Source organism: Parathielavia appendiculata (genome assembly GCF_033297405.1).
Source record: "Parathielavia appendiculata strain CBS 731.68 unplaced genomic scaffold N657scaffold_6, whole genome shotgun sequence".
NCBI classification, from domain to species: Eukaryota; Fungi; Ascomycota; class Sordariomycetes; order Sordariales; family Chaetomiaceae; genus Parathielavia; species Parathielavia appendiculata.
The window spans coordinates 717436-741888 of NW_026944225.1; the positions used below are offsets into that span (position 1 = coordinate 717436).

General features: G+C 54.9%; 12 protein-coding genes across 12 annotated transcripts; 6 read left to right on the top strand and 6 right to left on the bottom strand.

The window, feature by feature from the left end:
* The first annotated feature begins 572 nt into the window (after nt 1-572).
* N657DRAFT_645301 (DUF1295-domain-containing protein) lies at nt 573-2379 on the top strand. Its single transcript, XM_062792926.1, has 4 exons — nt 573-1000; nt 1067-1131; nt 1179-1402; nt 1454-2379. The coding sequence occupies exons 1-4, from the start codon at nt 641-643 to the stop codon at nt 1885-1887; spliced, it is 1083 nt and encodes a 360-aa protein (XP_062647481.1). The 5' UTR covers nt 573-640; the 3' UTR covers nt 1888-2379.
* On the bottom strand, nt 2157-3289 carry N657DRAFT_421863 (uncharacterized protein). Its single transcript, XM_062787297.1, has one exon. The coding sequence runs from the start codon at nt 3080-3082 to the stop codon at nt 2426-2428; it is 657 nt and encodes a 218-aa protein (XP_062647482.1). The 5' UTR covers nt 3083-3289; the 3' UTR covers nt 2157-2425.
* Nucleotides 3245-4424, top strand: N657DRAFT_421792 (uncharacterized protein). The gene has a single exon (XM_062787296.1). It carries the CDS (start codon nt 3497-3499, stop codon nt 4193-4195), a length of 699 nt encoding a protein of 232 aa, XP_062647483.1. The 5' UTR covers nt 3245-3496; the 3' UTR covers nt 4196-4424.
* Nucleotides 4425-4463: 39 nt separating this feature from the next.
* N657DRAFT_645304 (uncharacterized protein) lies at nt 4464-5540 on the bottom strand. Its single transcript, XM_062792927.1, has 2 exons — nt 4898-5540; nt 4464-4820 (listed from the first exon to the last, which is right to left on the bottom strand). The coding sequence occupies exons 1-2, from the start codon at nt 5136-5138 to the stop codon at nt 4654-4656; spliced, it is 408 nt and encodes a 135-aa protein (XP_062647484.1). The 5' UTR covers nt 5139-5540; the 3' UTR covers nt 4464-4653.
* Nucleotides 5541-6683: 1143 nt separating this feature from the next.
* Nucleotides 6684-8595, top strand: N657DRAFT_656081 (cora-domain-containing protein; the record flags this gene model as incomplete). Its single annotated transcript, XM_062794660.1, has 2 exons — nt 6684-7963; nt 8016-8595. 2 exons carry the CDS (start codon nt 6684-6686, stop codon nt 8593-8595), a joined length of 1860 nt encoding a protein of 619 aa, XP_062647485.1.
* Nucleotides 8596-9101: 506 nt separating this feature from the next.
* N657DRAFT_532940 (uncharacterized protein) lies at nt 9102-9655 on the top strand (the record flags this gene model as incomplete). Its single annotated transcript, XM_062787748.1, has 2 exons — nt 9102-9216; nt 9486-9655. Coding segments are annotated over 2 exons (285 nt in total), but the record flags the coding sequence as incomplete, so codon positions are not given.
* Nucleotides 9656-10043: 388 nt separating this feature from the next.
* N657DRAFT_596413 (uncharacterized protein) lies at nt 10044-10952 on the bottom strand (the record flags this gene model as incomplete). The annotated part of the gene is made up of 3 exons (XM_062789999.1): nt 10044-10481; nt 10535-10827; nt 10886-10952. Coding segments are annotated over 3 exons (448 nt in total), but the record flags the coding sequence as incomplete, so codon positions are not given.
* Nucleotides 10953-11058: 106 nt separating this feature from the next.
* N657DRAFT_656084 (uncharacterized protein) lies at nt 11059-12339 on the top strand (the record flags this gene model as incomplete). Its single annotated transcript, XM_062794661.1, has 2 exons — nt 11059-11076; nt 11479-12339. The coding sequence occupies 2 exons, from the start codon at nt 11059-11061 to the stop codon at nt 12337-12339; spliced, it is 879 nt and encodes a 292-aa protein (XP_062647488.1).
* Nucleotides 12340-13855: 1516 nt separating this feature from the next.
* On the bottom strand, nt 13856-15278 carry N657DRAFT_680866 (2,3-diketo-5-methylthio-1-phosphopentane phosphatase; the record flags this gene model as incomplete). Its single annotated transcript, XM_062796328.1, has 3 exons — nt 13856-14539; nt 14894-14934; nt 14993-15278. The coding sequence occupies 3 exons, from the start codon at nt 15276-15278 to the stop codon at nt 13856-13858; spliced, it is 1011 nt and encodes a 336-aa protein (XP_062647489.1).
* Nucleotides 15279-16733: 1455 nt separating this feature from the next.
* N657DRAFT_422136 (uncharacterized protein) lies at nt 16734-17847 on the bottom strand. The gene has a single exon (XM_062787298.1). It carries the CDS (start codon nt 17563-17565, stop codon nt 16984-16986), a length of 582 nt encoding a protein of 193 aa, XP_062647490.1. The 5' UTR covers nt 17566-17847; the 3' UTR covers nt 16734-16983.
* A 1258-nt stretch (nt 17848-19105) lies between these two features.
* N657DRAFT_716885 (uncharacterized protein) lies at nt 19106-20367 on the bottom strand (the record flags this gene model as incomplete). Its single annotated transcript, XM_062797482.1, has 3 exons — nt 19793-20367; nt 19597-19616; nt 19106-19297 (listed from the first exon to the last, which is right to left on the bottom strand). Exons 1-3 carry the CDS (start codon nt 20151-20153, stop codon nt 19106-19108), a joined length of 573 nt encoding a protein of 190 aa, XP_062647491.1. The 5' UTR covers nt 20154-20367.
* Nucleotides 20368-21466: 1099 nt separating this feature from the next.
* Nucleotides 21467-23524, top strand: N657DRAFT_573572 (kinase-like protein; the record flags this gene model as incomplete). The annotated part of the gene is made up of 1 exon (XM_062788979.1): nt 21467-23524. The coding sequence occupies one exon, from the start codon at nt 21467-21469 to the stop codon at nt 23522-23524; it is 2058 nt and encodes a 685-aa protein (XP_062647492.1).
* Between the last annotated feature and the right edge of the window lie 929 nt (nt 23525-24453).

Genomic DNA, 24453 nt, shown 5'->3' on the forward strand with positions numbered 1-24453 from the left:
ACATACGGTACCTACAATGCCATGCCTATCATCGGAATGCCATAGGGTAATGTTGTGGTTGGATAGACGACGCCGGTGCTCACATGTGCTCAACTCAGCTCCGCCATCGGCCACCTTGAGCACGACCTCGTGCGAGGGATCGCGTCGCGTATCCGCAAATCTGGTGGTGTTGAATTCGAGGGTTACGAAAGTTTCGAAATACCACCTGTACCGTATTTATGCAACTATCAGGGTTTCTCTGATTCGGGCCCAGGAAAACTGATGGCAATCAATACCGCGGAACTGGTAATTGATAAAACTCAGAGAACTTCAAGTTGGACAAAATAAATGGAAAATACTGCCCTCCAAATCCGTAACAATATTGAAGTTCCCGCCCATCTCGGTAGTTAATGGAGAGGAGACCGAACACGCGCCGTTGAGAGTTTCAGTTGCGAATGCTTAACACAACCTGCAAACTGGGCAAGGGCCAGCACAACGGCACTAACACGGAACGGGCCGAGTACTCCGTTTTACCGAACGGACTCTAAGGTTACATCATGACGTTCGAGACTCTGTTAGTATTCAAAACGACGCGACCTCTGAATCCGTTCTGGCAAGCAACGCTCTCCATTATCAAGGACACTGCAATCAATAACCAAAAATGGCACTTCCTGTCGTTCGAGCGTTGGAGGACTGCGCCGACTTCACCAAAGCGGTGAAGCCCTTTATCCCGCAGCTCTACGACCTCCCGGCGAGGCTGCTCGACGCGTTTGCCGGCCGCGAGAATCTCCTGAAGCTTTATGCTGAGACTAACCCGCTTATCTCTGGCTTTGCCCTCTCGCTGGTGCTTGGTGGCGTGTTCCTCGTCGTGGCCGAAGTCAACCGGAACTACTCACAGGTCGACCGTTGCTGGAGCCTGCTGCCAACCCTGTACATTGCCCACTTCGATGCGTGGGCACGCCTGCACGGCGTTCCTTCGCGACGGATTGATGCAGCGCTGATCTTCAGTACAATATGGAGTGTGAGCTGGAATCATCAGGCTGTGAAGCATGAGCAGGCGATGATGCTGATGACGCATTTGCTTCAGATACGCCTCACCCGCAACTATTGGAGAAAAGGGGGCTACAACGTGGGGCACGAGGACTACAGATGGTGTGTGTACTCGACTGCTGCGCGGAACTCACGTTGACACTAGACAGGGAGATTGTCCGGCAGCACGTCCCTAAAGCTGTCTTCCACGTCTTCAACTGGACCTTCATCTCATTCATCCAGAGCGTCCTGCTCTTCCTGATCGCTGCCCCTGTCTACACTGTTCTGTTGGCATCGACTATTGAGCACAACCTCACAAGCGCCGATCTCGCAGCGATGGCCATCAACCTGGGGCTCGTCCTGGCTGAGTACATTGCTGATGAGCAGCAATGGGGTATTCCCCGCCCAGCCTCGCCAGCAGCCAGCCAGTGCTAACCATTCACAGCTTACCAGTCAGCGAAGAAGCTGTACAAAGACACAGGCAAAGTCACGCGGGGCTTCGAGCAAGCCGACCTTGACCGCGGCTTCATCACGTCGGGCTTGTGGGGGTACAGCCGTCATCCCAACTTCGCCGCGGAGCAGTCCATCTGGTTCGTGCTGTACCAATGGAGCTGCTACGCGACTAGGACGCTGTACAACTGGGCCGGCGTCGGCCCGTCCTTCCTCATCCTGCTGTTTCAGGGCTCTACCTGGCTCACGGAGCTCATCACGGCGGGCAAATACCCCGAGTACGGCGAGTACCAGCGCAGCGTGGGCATGTTCACGCCAAAGGGTTTCTCGGCTTACAAGACGCCTGCCTTGAAGGTGCCCCGCGTCATCCGCACCAGCGAGCTGGCGAAGAGGCAGCAGCAGAAGGAGAAGCAGCAGAAACAGAAGTGAGGATCTACGTAACAGGGAAGCGGGCACAAGACCGACACCGGAGACAACCAAAAACCAAGCAAGTAGTGCAGAAATCAACCTCCAGGCGTCGCAACAATTGGCCAACGGTGTTACGAACATAGCGTTATGCACTGTGTTTTGTCGGTGCCGTGGGATGGGTGCGGGGAGGAATGGGGCGCGAACTCAGCCCAGGGAACATGGTACTCAACTCCCCAGGCCATCAGGGTCCATTTTCGAAACACTCGAGGGCATCGATCCACCAAGTGGCCTTATAATGAAAACTGGGGGAAAGGGGCGTCGTCGAGATGTGATGTGACCATCGTTTCGCAGTAACTATGTAAAGTACGAGGGGTTTCGGTGCTACGCTGTCATCACAACTGAGGAAACAATAGGAAATCGGGCATATCATCGATGGATGACATGACAGGACACTTCCATTTTCAACTAGGCTGTGCAGTGTCGAATCGATCAATCCCAGGGGCATGGTCAAGGCTTCAGCCGCGACAGGGGTCGAACGCACTAGCGGCTTTGGGATTGTTCACCTGACCATCTCGAAATTGTCCCATCGTTCAAAGGTTGGGTGGGGGCCGCCCTCTTCAAGCGTGGGATTTTGAAACTGGAAGCCTCCTCTGTTGAACAGGTGGTTGACTGGCCATGAAACTGTGCCTCGCACTCGCAAGGCGGCGTTCTCAACTGCGTTGGCGGTCTCATTCGCGGCCATGGGCAGTTGACTAAGCACGAAGCAACGCCACCAATACTTCGAACAGCCAAGGCCCGCCCATCTCGTGAACCCCATCCCGACACCCACCGCGGTAATGAAGGCGATCTTCACGAAAGAAGCATCTGGGTCCTTGACCCTGGCCGGTGGGTTCGGGAGAGCTTCCCGCCGCCTGGGCTTGACCATGTGGCCGAGATGAGAGATGATGAATGGGGGGCGCGTTGAAGGGTCCACTGCTGGTTTGACTGAGAGCTGTAACATTATAATACATCCCCATTCTGCCGGTCTCTCTTCATCCCGCGATGTTCTGCATCTTCCTGTCATTCGTTTGTGGCGTACATTGGTTTGCACAACCTCCACCTTCTTTCCTGCATGATACCGAGCTTCATCCGCCTGCGCATCAAGTGGGTCAGTCCTATTGTCACTTTCGCCGCCGACGAATTCTGCAGCCGCCCACCGATGAGGTGATCTAGACATTCGCCATCTCCCATTACCGACAAGAGTGCCAGCGCGTCCAAGAAGTCATTGAAAAGCCGGTCCTATATCAAGCCAGTCGTCCCCGTCTCACTCCTATCCTAGCTGCCTTCTGTTGCTCATCGGCCTCAAGCTCATTGTTGGCTTTCAACCCACGCCGACACTTCCCCTCATTGTTCGTACCTGAGTTCGTCCAGATTCTGCATCCAAATCTTAAGTGCACACGCGACCAAGGTGGATACGTGGGGGCTCCACCGGTACCGGCAGCAGCACCTTCCAGGCCTGGATAAGAACCGCGGGGAAGACCCTGGGATTCGAAAAGACAGGACAGCATTGAGAATCAGGTTCTGGAGACCAGCTATCCTTTCACCCCTACCCACTGCACTCCAAAATCAGGGACAAAAAAGCCCACCCATAATGCCATTCTCCTGGGAATCCATCGTCTCCTTCTTCTCCCCTCCCGCTTCGCGGAACCCCTCGCCCTCACCCTTCTCATCCCCATTCTTCAACTCAACCGAAGCCGCCACATCACCAACCAAACAAAACGATCTGCCGATGCCTCCAACGTCGGCGTTCACCGCCTCGGCGAGCGCGCCCATCGCCTCGCTCGCCGACTCCTCCTCCTCCCTCGCGGCCAGCGAGCGCGACTACTTCCCGCCGACCTCCCACCACCGCCGGCCATCCATGTCCTCGACATCGACGACGTCCACCGTCCCTTCCGATATCCAAAGGCCGCACCACCCGCCGAGGACGCACACCACCCCGGCGCCCGCCACCAACCCCTCCGACGATGACGAAACCCGGCCGCCTGCCCCGCGGCGTGCAGCAACCTCCGCCGCCGCCGCATCCGCTGCCGTGGATGGGCCCCTCGACCCCCTGTCGCGCGAGTACCCAAAGCCGACACACGAGCCGAGCCTGGACGAGCTGCTCTCGCGGCCCCCGCTCAAGTGGTCGCTGGGCCACTACGTCAAGAGCGCGCGGGAGCGCAAGACGGTGGACAACGACGGCCAGGAGGAGGAGGAGGAGGAGCGGCGCCGGCGGTTTGAGGAGGCCAAGCGGAACTTGCTGAGGGCCAAGGAGATGATTGACGAGTCTGTTGCCGCGAGGCGGCGGTAGGCAGGGTTCATCTCTGCTGTTTCGAAGGCAAGGGGGAGGGGATGAAGATTGACTGGGGATGGTTTTTCTCTCGATTTTTTCGAGAGGGACGGCCTAGAGCTGGCCGAGGGGCTGAGTCGAGTGCGATTTCGAGCGAAGCAAGCATCATCTGCCGGCGTTAACGAATTTCTTTCGGTCTTTTGATTTCGGTCTTTTTCGACACGGATTTGCGGCACATTTTTGGTTGCGAGACCACCTTTGGGGAGAAGAAAAAACTCGCGGGTTTAAACAGAACCGAAACATCTGGAGGCGTTTTTTCTTCGAATTTTCTATTTCTGATAACAAGAGACGGGACACGGCGGATGTCGGCCACATCGCTCTCTGTATGGAATTTGTAATTCCTCATTCTTTCGCACTAGCATAGGCATAGGATAGGGGAATAACCACCGGGGGCTGTGCAGACAAGTCTTCTGGAATTTTTACGACAGCCGGGAGGAGAGCGTGAAGCCGTACACGACCGTCCCGACGAACGTCGCCAGGTTCAGCAGCGACGAAATGCCGTGCAGCATGGAGAAGCGCTTGTTGAGCGCCACCATCTCCTGCGAGTGCGGAGGCGCGTCATTGGACTTCTTGCCGTCTTTCCTCTCTGTTCAGTCATCAGCAAAGACCTCTCACCTCATTGATCACCTCTGTCATCACCATTATCCCCAGAGGAAAACTCACCCTGCACTCTCCGTTCATCCATGACCCTCGTCGTAGCAGGCCCGATAACCGCCAGGTTCCCGACTGCGCACGCAAACGCTCCCGCTAGTGGCGCCAGCACGCTCCACCGGTTCGACGGATCCAGCACGCCGGCCACGCCGCCCGCGACGCCAAATGGGTTGCGGCTCGCCGGGTAGGTCAGCGCCAGCACGGCGGGCAGCGCCGCCTGCAGGGTGAAGTAAACGGGGAAGATCTTGGCCATGAGCGCGCCGAATTGGGGCCGCGGGAGGACTTGGAAGGAGATTATGCCTCCTACGAAGGTCTAGGTTCGTCGTTAGGTGGGATCGGGTTGAGACTGGGAGAGAGGGACGGGTCAAAGGGCATTACGTGGAAAAATGTCGTTCCAAGGAGAGCGCCGTAGCTGGAACAAGCAGGAGGTGACCGGTGGTTAAGCCTTGGTGATGAGAGAGGCGAGGAAGGATGGACGGCCTACGTACCTCAGGATGTGGTATGGAGCTGGCGAGAAGAAAGTCATGGCCAAGATTGGAGCTTTTGAAGCTACTACGGAAAGCGACTTGATTTGTTTCTGGGGACAAGCCAACGGGAACAGATTCTGTATGCGATGCTCTGATGATGAACGCGGACGTCTCAAGCGAGGTTCGCGTTGCATTGGGGTGTGCCACTGTCTTGGCAGCTTACGGTATACCAGCTGAATGGTGCTGCGAAATACGATAATCCGCAGCCGTGACTCCAAGTCGAATTTCTTTCGTTACATTCGTATTGGATTTCAGCTAGGTAAGGTAGCATGCAGTGGCCAGACTGGGCTTTGGATACCCGAAGACCGGCATCTGCCGATGAGTAACAAGGGCTCGTTAAAGGTATCTTGGCCACCTCAAACTTTTCATCGTCCAAGGAAAAGCCTCATCCACCAACAACCACATCTTTCATGTGAAACCCAGACCTAACAAGAAATCTTTGGTCGCACAATCCTTGCAGACCCTCTGCTAACGTTACTGGCTTGTATGCACAAAAGTGTCAGGGAGTTGGATCTCCCTAGCTCTGGTCACTTCTACCATCTGCGTCGGATTTCTCAGTCTGCGAGCGGTGCGATCGACAATAATCTGGACCAAGGACGTCATTGCGACAAACCGTCGACCAGGGCAGTCAACCAAATTCGTCTCACCACAAACGATTCCGTTTTTGATAAGACCGCACTCTCTTTCGCCCTATCCTAAGGGACCGAGCCATCGTGCTTTGCAGCATCGGTTCTTCGATAGCAGCTATCACTCAGACCAAGCTCTGAGACGCTCGTCCTCGGCCAACCGTCTCACAGCACCGACCCATCACCCATCACCATTTCAAGCCACCAAGTTGGCGGGCCTTATCTGCGAAGTTTTCTCCTCCCGCCGTTCACTCCTAGGGCCAGAGCTGGTCTACAGCGGAGTGAACAAGCAACCACCATAACTGGGCGTATCCAGATCGACCAGCTATTTTGACCGCCACTTCGACGAGCATCTCTTTCCCACCCACCATACCCGCTCGTCCAGCCCGTGGGTGGAGCCACAACCGGATCTCTGTCATCATCATATTGTTGCAACCAAGCAGCCATCGTCGCGGACGGCTCCTGGCCGTTCGCTGCCTGCCGCTGGTGAGCTAGACAAGCCTCGCTGACGCCAATATGCCGGCCGGATAAGCCCCTTGAAGGCGCGTTTTGAGGGTTGTTGTTCAATCTGTCTTGTTGGAGCAGGAGAGAAAAAAGAATCACCCTTCAATTTGACCCAGATACGAAGGGCGACATATCCCAGCAATGTCCGACCACGAGGAAGCTGCCCCTAGCTCAGGGTACTCTACCCCTGTCCCCGAGCTCGATGACCATCGGAACCAGACGGCCTCAGTTCAACGTCCCGATCGTCCCCGCCGTGGCACCTTTGACTCGTTGTATGGAGGACGCGTGATGGCCCCCGGGGGCGCTTCCGGCGAACCACGCGTGCGTGACTTTGAAGAAGCCGTTGCCGACGAAGACGCTGCAGAACAGTCGCCGTCCATGCGACGGTGCCGTCACCCTACCGTGGAATCCGTCTCCGATCGATCTTCATCGCCGCCAAATTCGGTCAAGGCTTTCGCCGAAGCCCGTCGCCGAGAACGCGAGCTTTCCTTTTCCGAGCCAAAGCCGGAGCGCAAGCCTGAGGAGCTTGAACTGCAGCGGACTGCGTCGATTGTCAGTCGCCACAGTTACCGCAGCAGGCAGCACACCGTGGCAACCACAGATGCTGCCAGTCTGGCCACTAACAAGACGGCCGAAGAGGATGTTTGCTTCCCGGTGCAGGACGAGCAAAGAGGCGACCATCTCCATATCGACTTTGACTATCTCGAGAACTTCATCAAGGCCGAAAACGAGGCCCGCCAAGCCACCCGTCGGCCCTCGGCCCTCCGGGTGTTTCCTGACCTGCGGCCTGCAGCCACCGCGGTGGACGCGCCTCCTCTCACGGTGACTATCGATGGGGACTACTTGGGCACACCATTTGGCAGTGAGAGTCAGACCGAGAAGGGAGAGAGAGAGGACGCGGAAGAGCAGGCCAGAGCATCCCAGCCCGCGCCCATCGACCACAGCCGGGTGAGCTTCTTTTCATCGGCCTGGGAATCAACCATCCACGCTGCCGATCTTGAGGGCTTGATCCTCCCCGGTGAGGACATTCGTGGCCTCTTTACTTTCCCCAAGGGCGAGACCGACGGAGTCTGGTGGCTCAACATCAACAAGCCTTCCGAGGAGGAAGTCCGTGCGATCTGCCGAGCCTTTGGAGTCCACCCCTTGACTGTTGAAGACATCACGACACAGGAGTCCCGCGAGAAGATTGAGCTCTTCCCCTCCTACTACTTTGCCTGTTTCCGGTCTTTCTATATCGAGATCGACGAAGAAACCCAGGAGAGAGAGTTTGTCCCATTCAATATTTACGTGGTTGTTTTCCGCGAGGGCACGCTCAGTTTCAGCTATGCCAGCAATTCGCATGCTTCGCATGTGAGGAAGAGAATTGCTATGTTGAAGGACTATGTTTCGCTGAGCAGTGACTGGATTTGCTACGCCCTGATGTAAGGATACCTCCAAGCCTGCCTTAGCAAAAAATAGTGCTAACGAACCCAGCGATGACATTGTCGATTCTTTTGCTCCAGTCATCAGCAAACTCGAGGCCGATACTGACCAGATTGAGGACGAGGTGTTCATTGCCCGCACCGACGACATGGCCCAGTTCCTGCGCAAGATCGGCACCGCCCGCAAGAACACCATGGCCTTGATGCGCTTGCTGGGCGGCAAGGCAGACGTCCTGAAGGGTTTCACCAAGCGGTGTAACGAGAACTACAAGGTCACGCCGCGGATGGACATCGGCCTGTACCTCGGCGACATCCAGGACCACGTTGTCACCATGATGAACAATCTCGGACACTTTGAGAAGATGATGTCCCGCGCCCACAGCAACTACCTTGCCCAGATTTCCATTGACGGCATTGCCCAGGGCACCGCCACCAACAAGGTCCTGAGCAAAATCACGTTGCTGGCATCCATCATTGTCCCGCTCAACGTGGTCACGGGTCTGTTCGGAATGAACGTCTTGGTCCCTTGGAGAGACACTGAATCGCTGGCACCCTTCTTTGGCATCTTGGGCTCTCTGCTCGCGTTCTGTATAATCTGCTCATACTTGGCCTACAAGCTGAGGATGTTCTGAACCAAGATCGGAGGTTGGTGTTGCCTTCTGAGCATACGAGAGATGACTTTATGCACATGATTGGAATAGTTTCGCAGGCGACTGTTGTCCACTCTGCATCCTGTTCATAAAGGTAGAAAGCAGTCAGGTTTGTTTAGGTGGGCATCCGGTAGTTACCTAAATCTAGACGAAGAGGTTCTTGTATACATTGTCGTCTTCGTTCATTCCCGCATGATCCAATCTATCTGTTTCTGCAATCCTACCACCTTAATCATGAAAGAGGTGCCGGGCCGGGAAGTTGATGTTTGGTATGGAGGAGGTTGCTTCACCCGAGCTTATCTTATATCTCACTTTCATTGGTTCCGGTCACACCGGCACTCTGTACAGCTTACGGAACCTTCCCCAACTTGGCCCAAAAAAAGTTCAACGACAATCTGGGCCATCCAACTATTATTGTCCGCCTAATTGACAATTGCCAAACACCACTGCACTCGCTCCACGGAGAAGTCGAACCAACAAAAATGTCCTCCTCGTCCGATTTCAGCCTTGATCAATCCGACATTGAGAAGCTCAACGACAAGGACAAAGCCGAGCTGCGCCGGTTCCTTGCCAATGAAGGGCAGCGTGCCCATATCCAGTCTCGTATGTTGCTTCTACTCTTCCCGCCCGTTGTCCACTTGGTCTCAGTGATTAGAGAGAAACACTCGGCCTATAAACCCCATTTTCAATCCATTTTCCCTTCCCGTCTCTCGTCCCCCCCCTCTAAAGCACCTACCTACCTGAAAACAAACAACCCCTCAAAGCCCCCAGGCACCGATGCCGAAGTCCATTTCGGACACCGTACCACCCACAGCACAGCACAGAACGACGAACGTTCAAGAAAACAATACCTAACCAGAGGTAAACCATAGAAACCCACGAACTCACCTCAATGTGCTGGAAAAAGTGCGTCACGTCTAGCACGATTCGCTCCGGCGCGCTTGACAAATCCGAGCAGACGTGCCTCGCAAACTGCGTCGACCGCTTTATGGACGCCAACCATGTCACCCTGAAGCACCTCGAGAGCATGCGCCAGCGATGAAAAGCACAAAAGCAACAAAACACCCTTTCTTCGCATCATATTGTCGCGCAGGTGTGGAAGGACCAGAGATTTGGCGGACCCCCTTTGGTTTCCTACCCTATCCTACCTAAGCTCCCCTGTCCACCCTGGTAACACAGGTAGCTTGGGTGCGTTCCCAGTTTGGAACGTGGTGCAGAAAGGAAGGGAAGGGAGGGAAATAGATGATTGCCGCCCCTGATGTGGGCTTGCTGGTTAGGTCTATCGTGCCAGCAGGCGAGAGACATGGCGTTGGATGCTTCTTCAGCGGACAACGCGAGTTGGGAAATTGAGTGGGCCTGGGGTCAGAGATAGGCTGCATTTTGGGAGGTTATCTCAAAACTCTCTGCGCTGCAGGGCGTCGACAGGGACTACACTGTACACTAAGGGTTGTGACGGTACGGGCATAGAGGGGAAAGAGTAATGGAACGAGGTTTCCGTATGAAAAGATCCATGAGCATCTGTCTGACTCCGATCTATTTATGGCGATCAACCTGCTCGACCGGAGTTTCAGGCTCTGCGCAAATTCCGAGTATTGTTGTGAAGTCATCAACACAATACAGCACACGACAGCCATAAGGGTACGAAGGGCGTTGTCAATTCTTTCATTGCCAAGTCATATGCCCAAGCCCAGGTATCTGACGCCGACCGAAATGCAATCCATGCCCCTTCGATGTGCCAACCATTTTTTGATTCCCCAGCACCCAGCCGAAAACAGAAGGTTTAGACTAGGCCGAGCTTGGTGGCAGCAATGTCGAGAGCGTCAACATCAGCGGTGAGGCGAGCGAACGCCTTCTTAGTGCCGTCAGGGCTGTGTCCGAGTCAGCGATTGCTCAGCGGATCCTTCCTCGCCGAGTAACCTACCGGATCAGGGTATTGATCTTGACGGTGTCAATGTCGTAGAGCTTCTTCAGGGCCAGTTTGATCTGGGCCTTGTTGGCCTTGACATCGACGATGAAGACAAGGGTGTTTTGCTCCTCAATCTTCTTCAGGGCACCCTCGGTGTTGAGAGGGTGGACGATGATCTTGTGCTCATCGAGGCGGGGCTCGTGAGGAATCGACTTGCGCGGGTACTTGGGGGAGCGCGACAGGACGAGCGTCTTGGGGCGGTGGAAGGTGGTCGACGTGCGGACCTTGGTCTTCTTGTGCGAGTGCACCTGTAACGGTGTTAGATGCCGAGGCTGAAATTGTGCACTCGAGAATTAAATCACTTACACCCTTGAGGGCAGCCTGGGCGGCCTTCTTGGCCTGAGCGCCCTTGCCGGCCTTGGAGGCACCGCCTGTCGTAGGAAGTGTCGTCAGTAAAGCATTCGCTTGAACAACGGGGAGACCCCGTCCTGTTCAAACTCGCAAAATCTGCTGCTGCTTTGGGGCATCACCTCGCCGCCATGGCGACGACGGCTAAGGTGCGCATTGAGCGACGGCCGAGTTTGTGCGTGTTGTTAAAGTCCATCTCGGGCGTTCATGTACCTTTCTTAACGTCCTTAGGAGCCATTTTTGGGGGGATCTGTCGGCGCTGGGCGAGTTGTCGAGTCGGTCGTGGATGAGTAAAACTATCGTTGGAATTTTGGGAAAAGGATGGGAAAATTATGGTGTGCGGAGCACAGATGGGGCTGGTGCTGTGGCTTGTTCCTGGCGCAGCAGCTACGATAAGATAAGATAAGCGAGTGTTTGACGCATTGAAAGGTACTCCGTACGGGGGTACTCCATATGGAGTACGGGATAAACTTTCATGATTTGATCCCTCGAATGAAACCTTTTCGAGTTCGGCTTCACAAACAGCAGTCTACGACTCGATGGTTTTGAAGAAGAAAGGGGCGCCGAAAAGCCTGGCGGCTGGACGGCCTCCAATCTTGCACCGGCCCAAGACGATTTCGAGGAGCGCGACCAAAGCTCTCATCAACAAGCACCATCTGCTGCAGAAGAGAAAGCGGCAGGCTATCGCCAAGGGAGACAAGGCTGAGGAGGCGGCCATCGACGCCGAGATCGAGGCATTGGGCGGCATTCAGAGTTATCAAGAGGCCAGTCTGCAAGGCCAAAGACAGGACCGAGGCGGGGACAGCTCTCGGGTTCTCATGCAATGGCTGGAACCGTGTTTCTCGTCTCTATCTAAGAAGAAATCCGGTCGCCGTCTTCGGATGTTGGAGGTTGGCGCACTCAGCACGCAGAACGCCTGCTCGAAGAGCAACCATCTCGACATTGAGAGGATCGACCTAAACAGCCAAGAAGAAGGCATCCTGCAGCAAGACTTCATGGAGCGGCCCTTGCCACGAGACGAGTCTGAGCGGTTCGACATGATCTCTCTTTCACTGGTCCTCAACTATGTGCCTGAGTCAAAAGGGCGAGGAGAAATGCTCCGCCGGACGACACAGTTCCTTCGGGGCCCAGGTCGATACATTGGAGATCCCCAGCTGGCGGTTAACTTTCCGAGTCTCTTTCTCGTTTTGCCAGCGCCATGCGTGATGAACTCTCGGTATCTGGACGAGGAAAGGTTGATCGCCATCATGGAATCACTTGGGTACACCAAGGTGGCGTCCAAGACAACTCAGCGGTTGGTCTACTACCTCTGGAGAAGGGACCGAGTTTGCAAAGGGGCTGGAGTCTCATTTTCGAAGAAAGAGGTCCGCTCTGGGTCAACACGGAACAATTTTGCTGTTGTCTTGAGCTGAGTTACGGCTCGTCCTGGAAACGGAACGCAAGACATTTGCGCCCCGACGCTTTGGCCTCCTATCACGCTCCTGGGACTCGTTAGCTCGGCCAGCTCCAAGGGGGACTCCGAAGGCGACGGCATCCCCAATCTGGCAGCCCGCACTTCGGCTTTTGCCTTCTCGAATTGGAAATTCGGCACGCTTGTTGAGTTGTCCGCATCTCCATCCATCACAATGATTGCTCATGTCAACAAGACCAAATCCTGGCATTCGGTCGCTATCCAGCTGCGCAGACCCCGCAGGATCCCTGCTGAGATCTACACAACCCCATAAAGCGATCTGAAGGCGCCATGTTTCTCTGATAAGACTGACTAACTGTCACCACCGTTCCGTTAGAATGTGGTTGGGAACGACCTGGGTCACCACGCCATCACTGCATACTAAGTCGGTTTGCTAAAGCCGTTTAGTGGCGCTCTTATCATCGACTACGGTGACATGGTGTCTCTAGGTTGAGAACCGCAGTTGAGAGGCACTTTGAGACCATCCATTGGATTAAGTACTGCGTGGCTTTGCGGGCAATATCGATCGGCCGGCGGGCGACCCGGACAACCAAGCGTCCCAACCCTGCCAGCTGACCTTCACTTTGTTCCGGAACATCATAGCCAGTCGACAGGGAGAGAGCCCCTTCTTTTCTCTTTCGCGGATTGGAACTTGCCATTGTCAGCGACTGGCTTGAGATCACGGGGCCGCTGTCATAAGAAGCAGCTATCGTCAAAAAAGTTTAAAAGTACCGTTCACGAGGAACACCAAACGTCGCATCTGTGAACGAGGTTCGATGTCATTGCCGTCCGTTGAGCAGAGTCCCCGATTTCGTCGACAAAAAGCTTCAGCCGGTCTGTCTAAAACTGCGAACGATCTCCGATTTGCTCTCTACGGGTCTCTAGCCGCAGCTTGGGCCTCGTGGTATTGGCTGGATTGGGATCGAATCAAATCAGATGACGACCGTTAGCGTTGAGGAGGAGTTGGCGCGGGGGTCCAGAGCCAGCCACGGCGTCCCCCAAGCCGCTCCCGCCCGACGCTCTTCCCCAGGATTTTGCGGGGTAAAGGGGCTTAAACAGTCTTGGCGCAGTCGCAAGGAAATCGGGCTGTGAAACGGAGGAGTCCATCTTCCCGTATCCCCTGGCGAGAGGGTGTCGCGTGAGACTTGGTGGCCTATCGGAGGATTGGTGTTTTGTTGGGAATGTGGGTTGGGGATGCCGTGTAAACACCAGACCCTAAGCTCTTGGGTCAATGTGTCACCACCCATTCAAAATACCTTAGTTTGAGATCTCGAGGTCGCATATGGAGCTACACCGGCTTAAGACTGGTGAAGTATGAAAGGGGCTGCCTTCGCTTAGGTCGGTTCCGTAGCGACGGGTCTAAAATTCAAGACCCTATGAACGGAAATCCCGCAAGCCAATCGCCAACCTGTCTATTGAATCCAAACGTGACTTGATCTGCAAACCACCAGAATTCGTTGTCATGTGTTATGCCGAACCTAGATGAGTATCTCATCCAAGCTCTTCACAACCCGGTGCTTCCTCCTGACCTCCTCGGACAGCTCCGCATTTCCGGGCCTCTCCAGGACGAAGCTCTGCATCCCCACCTCCTTAGCCGCCTCCACCTCCTTTACAAGGTCGCTCAGGAACAGCCACTCGCCCACCGGCACGTCGGGATACTTGGCCGCGATCTTGACATAGCTGGCCGCCTCCGTCTTGGGGCCCGCGTTGACCGTGTCAAAGTAGTCGGTGATCGCGCCTGTCAGGTCAGGCCTCGCGCTGCTGTTGGTGTGCCGGAAGAGCAGCTTCTGCGCGGCTACCGAGCCGGACGAGTAGATCATCACCCGAACCTTCTTCTTCTTCGCCTTCTCCTCATGGCCGCAATCGTTGGGCGACTCATCACCCTGCTCCTGCTGCGTCCAAGAGAGGATCTTGGGCGCCACGTCCGGGAACAAGGGAGCCTTGAGCGCGCCCGACGCGTAGCCTTCTTCCCAGAGGTAGCCCTGCAGGGATTTGAGGTAGGCGATTTTGACGTCGTGGCGCATCAGGTCTTGCACGTGAGCGGTCAGGGCCTCCGGGGTGGCCGAGTGCTCTGGAGGGAAGGCATCGCGGTAGGGGGCGAAGGATGGGCTCGACCACTCTTTGGCGAGAGTCGTCGGGAGGACCTCCAGGGCGTAAGGGAACTTTTTGGGTAACTGTTAGCATGCAATGAGGTAAGATACCGATGGTGTCGGTTGGGGACCGTTGGAGAGTGGGAGTCAGGGGCCAACCGGCCTCGTTGCCGTGGCTACTGAGAGGGGTAAGATGTGCTGGGTTCATGCACAGAGCGATGGCACGTTCTCTTGCGGCTGTTGTGGAGGACGCAGATGGATGGTTTGGCTCCCAGCCCATTGAATACTCCGTATTGGGGCAACCGTTGAATTGGGGAGGGGCACATCCAGCGATGAGTAGCCACGTCTGATGTGATGAAGAGGGTTGGACCATAGCCACAGTGCCCAAAGACGCCGCGTGCAGCGACGGACGGACTCGTCACTTACAAGAACGTCCTTGACGAATGAGACGGGGCAGACGGTGCCCTCTGTCGGCCGGTGTTAGCGAACTGGGGAGTCTGTATCGTTTGATACGTATGCACATACCAATATCGAGGAGCACGACCGAGACTGGCGATTGGAGGCTGCTGGACTGTCCGTTGCCGCTTTCCTGTTCCGATCCAGCGCCTTCTTCATCGTTCACCTCGGGCTTTTCCCCTTCAATGTTGATCTCTTGCTCTGCACCTTCACTCTTGCGCGGCCGCTTGGAAGAGGCGGCATCTGGTTGGCCAGGAGCCGGTCTTTTGCCTGTTGCATCAAATGAAGGTTCTTGCGCCTTTGCTTGCTCTACTGGCTGCCCCGGTCGGAGCTTGTCTGCAGCGCCAGCAGCCATCGTCTCGAGTCAAGGAGGGAGCAGTCGGAGATGATCTGGATGGGAGTCGGTGGCTGCTGCAGTTTCTGGGTCTTGGCTTCTTGGCCCGAGCGGTCAAGTGGGCCAGCAGTCTTTCGTGGCCGGGTGCCGAACCTTCGAGCTCCGGGTTGCTGCCGGGCGTGATCAGGCGGTGAAGATGTCGCGAGGAAGGAATCATGTTGACGAGTTCGCTCTGTGATTGGATCAGCGTTTTCAACAAGCAGCTGATACTTTTTCGGCGGACAAATTTGCCGTCGTCAACCGGATCTGCTTGGATCATACTAACACAGGGCTAACTTCTGCTTGGAACTACCACTACAAACATCCCTGGCTACACTTCTTCGTACAGCTCTCGGGCCTGAATTGTAACTGCTCTCGAACGTACCACAGAACGGAGTTTCTACTTAGCTTAGGTGGAGGAGCACTGGTTTAATTGAATCTGTCGGTTTAGGGTTGCAGGTGACAGCTTTAACCTGAAGAAAGCGGTCAGCACCATCACGGAGGTCAAATTTCGGTCAATTTTCCATCGGCAACCACCACGACGCACCTGCATGAGGGCTGCATTCTGTTTGATGGATCCTGGGCAGATCCAGCAGTGACGCTTTAGCATCGAGTGCTGTCTCACGACTTCGCGAACCGGCACGGACTTGCACGCCGCCGCCAATACAGAGCACTGCCGGCACTCAGTACAGTACCAAATGAGAAACCCGACCCGACGGCTTCTCCCTGACGGTCACTTCAGCCAGTCTGTTCTACCCCATTCCAGGTCAAGCAGCTTCCCGAGCGTCGGAACCGCGACTATGGTCATGCAGCGAGAGCTTTTCCCTTGCAACGGCATGATGGTTTTGGTTCATACGGCGACAACGCCGTGTCGACGCTCCATCTGCATGCTCACCGACATGTTGAGCGCGGGAGAGAAGGCGGGAGCTGCAGGAATGCTAATGCGAAGAGAGGATGCTGTGATTGGGTTGGTAAACAGACTGGCTATGGCAACGCATGGGGCCATTCTTCCGCCAACATCAACTGCTTCCCAAGACCAACCAGGCAGGGAAGAACCATGGCAACCGGGAGACATCTCTATGGCAGCGGGGACTGATCTTGCGCCGCTCTCATGATCCGTCTTGGATCCAAACAGAGGACCCCGCCATCAAGCGTCCCCAATGTCATGCGTCGACGGGGAGATCTGCATCTTGACTTTCGCGGCGAATGACCCCTAAATTCGAGCGTCCCTTTAGTTATTTGTAACAGAAAGCAACTTAACGTACCACGTACGCTTAAACCGGCCCGTTGGGCAGCGAGCGTGGTATTTTCACACTACCTGACTGTTATTTCCGCACAAAGTGGGCCAACGGTAATTACAGCCAACACCATTATCGTCCTTTGCATTGAAGCCACTAGTGACATTGTTCGGATGCACCAACAGCTGAAAGAATAAGTGCCATCGCGATACATCATGTCTTCCGGGCGTTGGTGCTTTGTCAAGCTCGCTCGACATCTTCAAGCTCTCCGCGCCAGGCTTCCCGTAGTGGAGCGCCAAACCCGGCCTGGGGCTGCAGCCCCCGACGCGCAACCGACGCTCTGACCGACTACGTTCCTGAGCAAGTTGGCCCAGGTGTATGTTTGCATGTATGGTGCCATTGACATATTGGCAATCTGGCTCCAATGCAGAGTCGCTGGCGATGTTTTGCTATGAATTCTGAATGGCCCCACTTTGTGTGAAACCAACAGCAGAGTGCGTGTGAAAATACCAGGCTCGCTGGGCAGTCGTCGTGATGATTCGGTTGAATGCAAATATGAGAGCTGGGAATGGCAACACTGCCGGGAATCCAGCCGCCCATTGGTGCTCGAGAAGACAGGACACCTCTTCTGCAGATCGAAACGGTTCCTTCTGCTCGGCTAGCGTCAGGAAGCCTGCATCTCTTGCACTAGCGACACAAGAAAGATGGTGGGATGACCGTGCACGCGTTTGGCCTGGCGCGACGCCCATTATTGGAACTCTGCGCTCGACCGCCTGAAGATCAGTTGGCGATAACACCCTCCACCCCATGGAAGGTAACCTCACTGCATCATCGCCCATCTCTACACGGTACAAGGGCAATAGGCGAAGAACCGGCATTTGTCTCAATTTCGTGAAATTGGTCGATTTCTGCAGGTGTGGGTGACACTCTACCCTTCCCACATCTCCGTCCCTTCGCACACGCAACGTACAGTGGGTGCCGTTAAAGAAACGTCCACCGGTCGTTTTCCCTGCAAAACTCAGCCAGTTCATTTCCCAATATCAAGAACTTCTGAACTACGATTTTTACCATGTTATACATATTGCTAGAGATCTATAAAGGCTTCCTACGCATTACCATATTACTATACTGTAAGCTATAAACGCATAAGATATTGGAGTTGAAGTTCAACTTACATACGAATAATCTCGTTGATTTTCACTCACTAACGTTATAACTACATTATAACCCAACTGAACCCCCTATAAGCAAAATCCTGAAGTTCAAATTTCTAGAATCTTAAGATTCTAACCAAAATATATATCTCTTGATAAGATTTTAAAGACTAATTTCTCTAATAATTAGATTACACTTCGCAAAAATCAACTGAAATTGGTGCTATTTCGATTGTATTGTATCTGATTGGGATTGGTGAGTTCTGGCGATTTGGGTTGTGATTTTGAACAGCCGGGCGTTTTTTTTCTGGCACCGATTGTACTGTACGTGTCTCTCTCACACACCTGGTCCAACCCCGCTGCGGGCAGTTTCAACCTGTGGCCAGCCGAAACATGCTCGCACACGAGCACCACCACTGCTGGCTGTGTCCGGAGGCCAGTCACACGATGTCACAGCAAGCGGGAGAGTAAGAGCCGTAGTCCGTAGGCTTTGTTGAACCCTGAAGGGTCCAGCATTCTTCGGCAACAGAAGGCTCAGGCCAACTGTCGTGACTCGCAGCGACGAGAACCCGCCGCCGAGGGAAAACGGTCCCGTCGGAGTCCATCGGATTGGCGTCGGGGCGAGAGCTATCAACGTAAGGTATGGAGTAGTACCCAGTATAGTAACGTTATCAGGTCCCGGATCGATTGAACGCTGTCCAGTTTGATCATCGCAGCGAAGCACGCGAGTGGCTCCATATCCCATCAGTTATACGGAGGATTGACTTGAACTGCCTTGTTGTACAGTGTCTGTTTATTATAACTGCCTCGTGCTACTAGTCCTTTGGCCTCTTCTTCGACTGTGTTTCCACGGATGGGGATTTGGAGTCCATTTCCAATAACTACAATTTCTCGTTACCGCCATCATCAAGCCCGTTTATTATTATACCGTTATCTTCCAATCGAGCACGGCGACAGGTCCGAAACAAAGCACGCAGATAAAGGAACACAGCGGCGCTGGTGCACTGTACGGAGTACTACAGTATATCGCTTGGATTTACCATGACACTGAAAAACGAAACTGCCGAACTTGCTCTCTGCGCGCTGGACTGTGATGCCATTGGGACTCCAAAACCGCGAGCGCTGCACCGCGGTGCAGGACGCAAATGATTGTAGGCCAAATGCAGCAGGAAGGCGGGGTGTCGCATCCTGCCATTCTCACCCTCCTCCAATGATGGTGTCTTGCTGGGCGCAGGGGTACCAAGTGAAACAGAAAGCGCTGGAAGCAGATGAACAAAGCAGAAATGGTGACATCGTCCTCCGTACGGAGTAATCCGTATGAGCCGATTATTTGCCTGAGGTGCTCAGGCAGCATCCATGCTTGTGTCATCTCGAATGCTTTCGAGGTTCTGATTATTAGTTACCTCCATCGAGACCCTCATGGCCGCGCAATCTCGCGCAACCATGTGGCCATCGCCGAGTATCCGGTTGTCCGCCAGGAATCTGGCCGACTCATCATTAAGCGGACATTGCCGGATACCCCATCGTGAGCAGGTCCCCATTTGGAGAATGGGGCATGCGAGTCGCAGCATAACCAGCTGGCGTGTGGAGCCACTGGAACGGAACTGAACTGTGCAGAGTGAACGTGGCTTCATTCGGATCACCAAGCACGACCCATACCTCAATGGACGTACAACAATCAGCTTCCACAGTGCAAGGCAGACGACTGGTGAAATCGTTTTGCCAGATGCAGCGATACCCAACTCCCAAGTTCACTTGATATGGATGTTACGCTGTCCAGGTACATAAGCGTCAGAAACGGGCGGTGGAGCCCCTAAACCACTCAGCTTGATTCCCAATTAGGCCCACTTGTATTCCTCAGTAAAAATGTGCCAATAAGGCATATGAGAACTTGATCTTATCACATACTGTGTAGAGGCGACTTAATGCTCACCCAAAGTAGTATCAAGCTATCTTAAACAAGGTAAAGAGGATTTGGAGCGCTTCCCTTGCAGAGGTAGAGCGGTGTGCTGTTGTGGCACCCTTGAATGGACCTCATTCGTCATTTCAGTTATGCAGGGAAAACGCCCCACACAGTTAACAGTGTTAGCTATGTGCAAAGCACCGTGCTTGCCCTTGTCTTTCCCAGCGCTCTGACCAGTATGTGCCGTGCCGTTCTCAACTCGACGATCCACATTTCCGTTGGCCACCACCCATGTCTCGCCTTTCGTGGCAGGCACGAGGGCGCTGGGCTCAGCCAAGGCCATGCCCCCTTTGATCGATGGTGGGCACTTAGCCCGCTGTGATGACAATCCGGCCACTGTTGTCCCAGCATTTCTGGTCACTTCCACGGCCCACCAGCCGCTGCCTGCATCTTCCGTCGGCGCTCCCCCCAGCTCGCCAACCAAGGCGTCTCTGCTTGATGAATGACCATCTCCCGTTTCCTCATTCAACCTTCCCGCTGCCACCCACCGCCTCTTCCACATCCTGCCACCTTCTCCACCATCAGTCGTATACTTCTGTACGCCTCTGCTATCGCCGTCGCTGCCAACCCATCACGGCCGCTTCCAAGTCCATCATCAACTCGTCTGGGTCTTGTTCCTGACCAAAAGGACGCTCGATTGGAATTGCGACTAGCACTGCGTTGCGGAATCAAGTCACTGGCTTTGAGCTGACGGGCGCCCACGCCACCTGCCAACGCTGCGTATTTGTCCGGGCCCGCATTCAATCACAGCTCAACCACCTCGATACGACCTGGATTTGGGGCGTTTGGCATCGAGTTGACCGCCGAGTCCTCGCGAGATCCTGCATCAGCACCGCTTCATTCCTCTCGCGCGTTGCCTCGTGGCACCCTGAGAGCTGCTGATAGACCCCCTGGACCCGGTTGTCCCACAGCTGCCCAAATCTCGTCTGTCCCCGAACAAACCACCAGCTTCCGATCGGTCGGTCTCGGTCGGTCTCCACCGGCTGTGAATCACATATCTCGCCAGTCGAACAAGGGGGCCGAAGAGTCATCTCTTCGTCCACCTGTTCCCCAGAGATCCCTTCGCCCCCGCATGTTCTCATCCGCCGTCCGCCAGGTGTTCCAATAGCTGCAAGTCGCCTCTGGTTTGCTGTCTGCCACCTGGTCTCGCCTTCCGTTCCCACACCTCAACCTCCCCGACGATCTCCCCCTAACGATCGCTTCGCCTTGTCAACGTTGGCTCGATTTCACGACAAGACTGCCGACAAAGGACAGCGTTTCACACCGTCGTCCACGATCCCACCCGCCAACACCGGAGCCTTTTCCGTTCACTGCACAACGTCGTCGACGTCTGGTCACCGGGGTCACGCCCTCGGCACTATAGCTGAAATCCACTCGACATAGAACGACGTCTTCACTTCCGCACCGATGTTATAACGACCATTTTCTTTTGTTTCTCTCGGGACTCGAAGTCCGACTCTCTGACGACCGTCTCAACCACCTTTTCCTTTTCTGTTGGAGTCTTATCAACACCCTCTCATGAGCCTCGGATTGTTAACGACTCGGAGCTGCTTGTTTCTGTTTCCCTAGCCGGTTTGCGCTCTTGTACATCCTTCCTCTTTCCTTCTTGTCTCAGTTCTCACCTCTCGTCGACTACCGTCGCTCGGTCTCGCGTCGCCCAATCGCCCGCTTCCTCCGTTGTACAATTCCGAACGTTGTTTCGACACTACACCATTCGATCGGCATAGACCGGCTTGGGGTTAGGGAAAAGCTCATTTGATTGCTGTACCATCACTCTCGACTCCGATACCCACGACGATACCTAATTCCTTCGCCATGGAATGCCTTCGCGACGACTTCCACGATGGCGTCCTGCTTGGTGGTCGGTATCAGACCATCTCCCCCCTCAATCATGGCTCCTTCGGCATGGTTTTCATGGCCAAGGACACCAAGACGGACGATACGGTCGCCATCAAGTGCCTGACTAAGAAGTCGGCCGCTTCTGATGCTTGCCTTGAGTTTGCCGTTGACGACAAGTCGGAGGAGCAAGTGTTGCACAGCCAACTAGGCTCGCATCCGAACATCGTCAACCTCATCGACTCGTTCGAGACGGATGCCCACATCTACCTGGTGCTTGAGTTCTGCCCGCGCGGCGATCTGTACGAGGCCATCCGCATCGGCCATGGTCCGCTTGAGACAGAGCACGTGAGGCGCTTCATGTTGGAGCTGGTCGATGCTGTGGCATATATGCACTCGAAGGGCGTCTACCACCGTGACATCAAGCCCGAGAACATCTTCTTGACCCAATCGGGATCGATGAAGCTGGGTGACTTCGGGCTTGCGACAACCGAGAAGTGGACCTTCGAGACGACGGTTGGCAGCGACCGGTACATGTCGCCCGAGCAGTATGACTCAGCCGGTGCTGGGTACTCGCCTGCTCAAGCCGACATCTGGGCAATCGGTATCTGTCTGCTCAACATTCTGTTCTCGAGGAATCCCTTTACGACCCCGACAGAGGCGGATCCCCTGTTCCTGGACTTCTCGCGCGACAAGCAGTCGCTGTTTGACGTGTTCCCTTCCATGTCCCAGGACACGTTCGAGGTCATCGTGCAGTGCATGAACCTGGACCCCAGCAAACGCTCCCTGGCCGGAGCCCGCGACGCCTTGCTTCGTGTCGTCAGCTTCACCACTCTTGACGAGGTGTTTGACGACTTCTGCACGAGCGACCGGCGTGTCGTTGCCAGTTCCAACCGCGAGCCCCTCCGCACGCCCTCCATCCAGAGTCCGCAGGTTGACAACGGCGCCTTCCCGTGGGCTAAGGCCCTGCAGGCGACGCCCCCAAAGCCAATTCGGCAGCTCAGCGTCATCCCGGACGACGAGGTGTACGACGAGGACCTGTTCTCCAAATCGGGCAGGACAACCGACTGGATGTCGGGGACAGCGCAGACGCCATCTATCTCGTCGTACATGGGCTCGAACCTCGGCCTCTCCATGCAGTCATTCGCCTTGCCAAAGAACTTCCGGCCCACTTTGCCGGCAAGGGCTACCGCGAAGGCTGCACCGATGGCTGGGTCACTTCCCATCACCATGTCCAAGGCTCGCAACCAGTCTGCCATGTCCTTGGTCTTTGGGCGCAAGGATGCGGTCTCCAAGAGCTGGAGCGATCTGTGGGACGAGGAGGAAGAGGAGGAAGAGGAGCGGGCTAGGCAACTACAGGCGCTCAAGGAAATGAACTCGAGAACCTGGAGCCATGAGAGCACCGCGACCCCATCCCTAGTCGTGGACAACGACGACACTCCCCGACAGGGCCTGTCGCCGGCGACCAAGACGGCCACCCTCGCCAACGATGAAAACAAAATTCCATCCATTGATGCGGCTTTTGCACACACCGTCGACGAGGATCCTGAGATGGACGGCTTGTTCCTCTACGAGGCGCCGCCCGCCAAGGAGGAGCCCCAGCTCCCGCAGCATGTCACGTCGTCACGTCGCAGCGACATTGACAAGTGGGCAGCGCTTGGCGAGCGGAGACGGGCGCACGTTGACAGCTCACCCCCAAAGGTCCCTGACGTTCCTCTCCGGGCAGGCGGGTCTGCCTTCCCCTCTAGCTCTCCGCTCAAGGGACACGGCGCGTTCGACATTCACAAGGACGCCCATCGACCGCTTTCTTCTATTTCTGGGAACCATTCGCCTCAACATCACAATCTTAACCTCCATCATAATCATCAGCACCACCATCAGGGACGGTGGAGCAACACTCGCGACCGGGCCAAGGAATGTCCTCGGAACAAGGGTCGCGACCGAGATTGGAATTGGAACTTTGACTGGCGCAAGGAGAAGCGCCCCGGCTTAGGCTATCTAGAGTGGGTTGGTAACTGGCAGGAAACCCGCTCCTGAGATGGGAGCTGGGTATCCTTGAGCGCCGGTTCACCACTTGTGGTTGGGCCCGTCACCGCCACCGCCACGAGACTACCACGGCCGCCTTTCCATCGAAACCTCGCCGCCATCATATCATCACCATCTCATCACAAATCCACTCCCCTCCGTCCATTGTACGGTCGATCTATTTCTAGCTTTTGTTTTTCTTGGCGCAAGGGGTGCTGATCCTGCTGGTGTCTGCCTCTGTTTTCTCTTCTTTCTCTCTCGCACATATCGTCTTACATATCTTAGTGGGACCTCGTGTCGGTCTTTTGATACTCTCCTTCTCTTTTTCCATCTCCCATTATAAGCATAGCATGGCGGCTTAGAGAACGAAACGATACACACACAAATATGTTAGGTTTGGCATAAGGTTTGGCGCGAAGGAGTGTGGAGCGGGTTTTGTTCTGTGGCAGGCGAATGTGGGACTGGATTACTGCGTTGGTTTTGGATTTGATTACTGTTGGTTTTATCTCCTACTTGATTCGTTGGCGGGGAGAACGGGGATATGAGGAAAAGCAGACAGCACCAGCATTACCAAAGCAGGATCAGCACTTGTTTGGGTGTCATTGAGGAGGTTTTGGTGTTCTACGGATACACACGCACTACACACAGACAAAAGATCGATCGTCGGAGGTGAGAGGGTAAATGGTGACGGCATGTTTGTTGGTTGAGGAAAGAGACAGGTTTGGATTGAGTTGGCTATGAGTAGGGGTGGGTTGCTTGGTTGGTTGGTGTTGAAGCGGCTTTCAACTCGCTTTCTGTGTATTAGATAGTCACTTTATTTTTCGTCTCGTTCTCGCGAGAGAAGGTTAAAGTCTAGAAGAATACCAGAAGTTACCCGCTCGAGAGTTTTGAGTTTCGTCTCACGATTCGTGTCTCAGAATGTATAATGGTTGCCGTGCAGG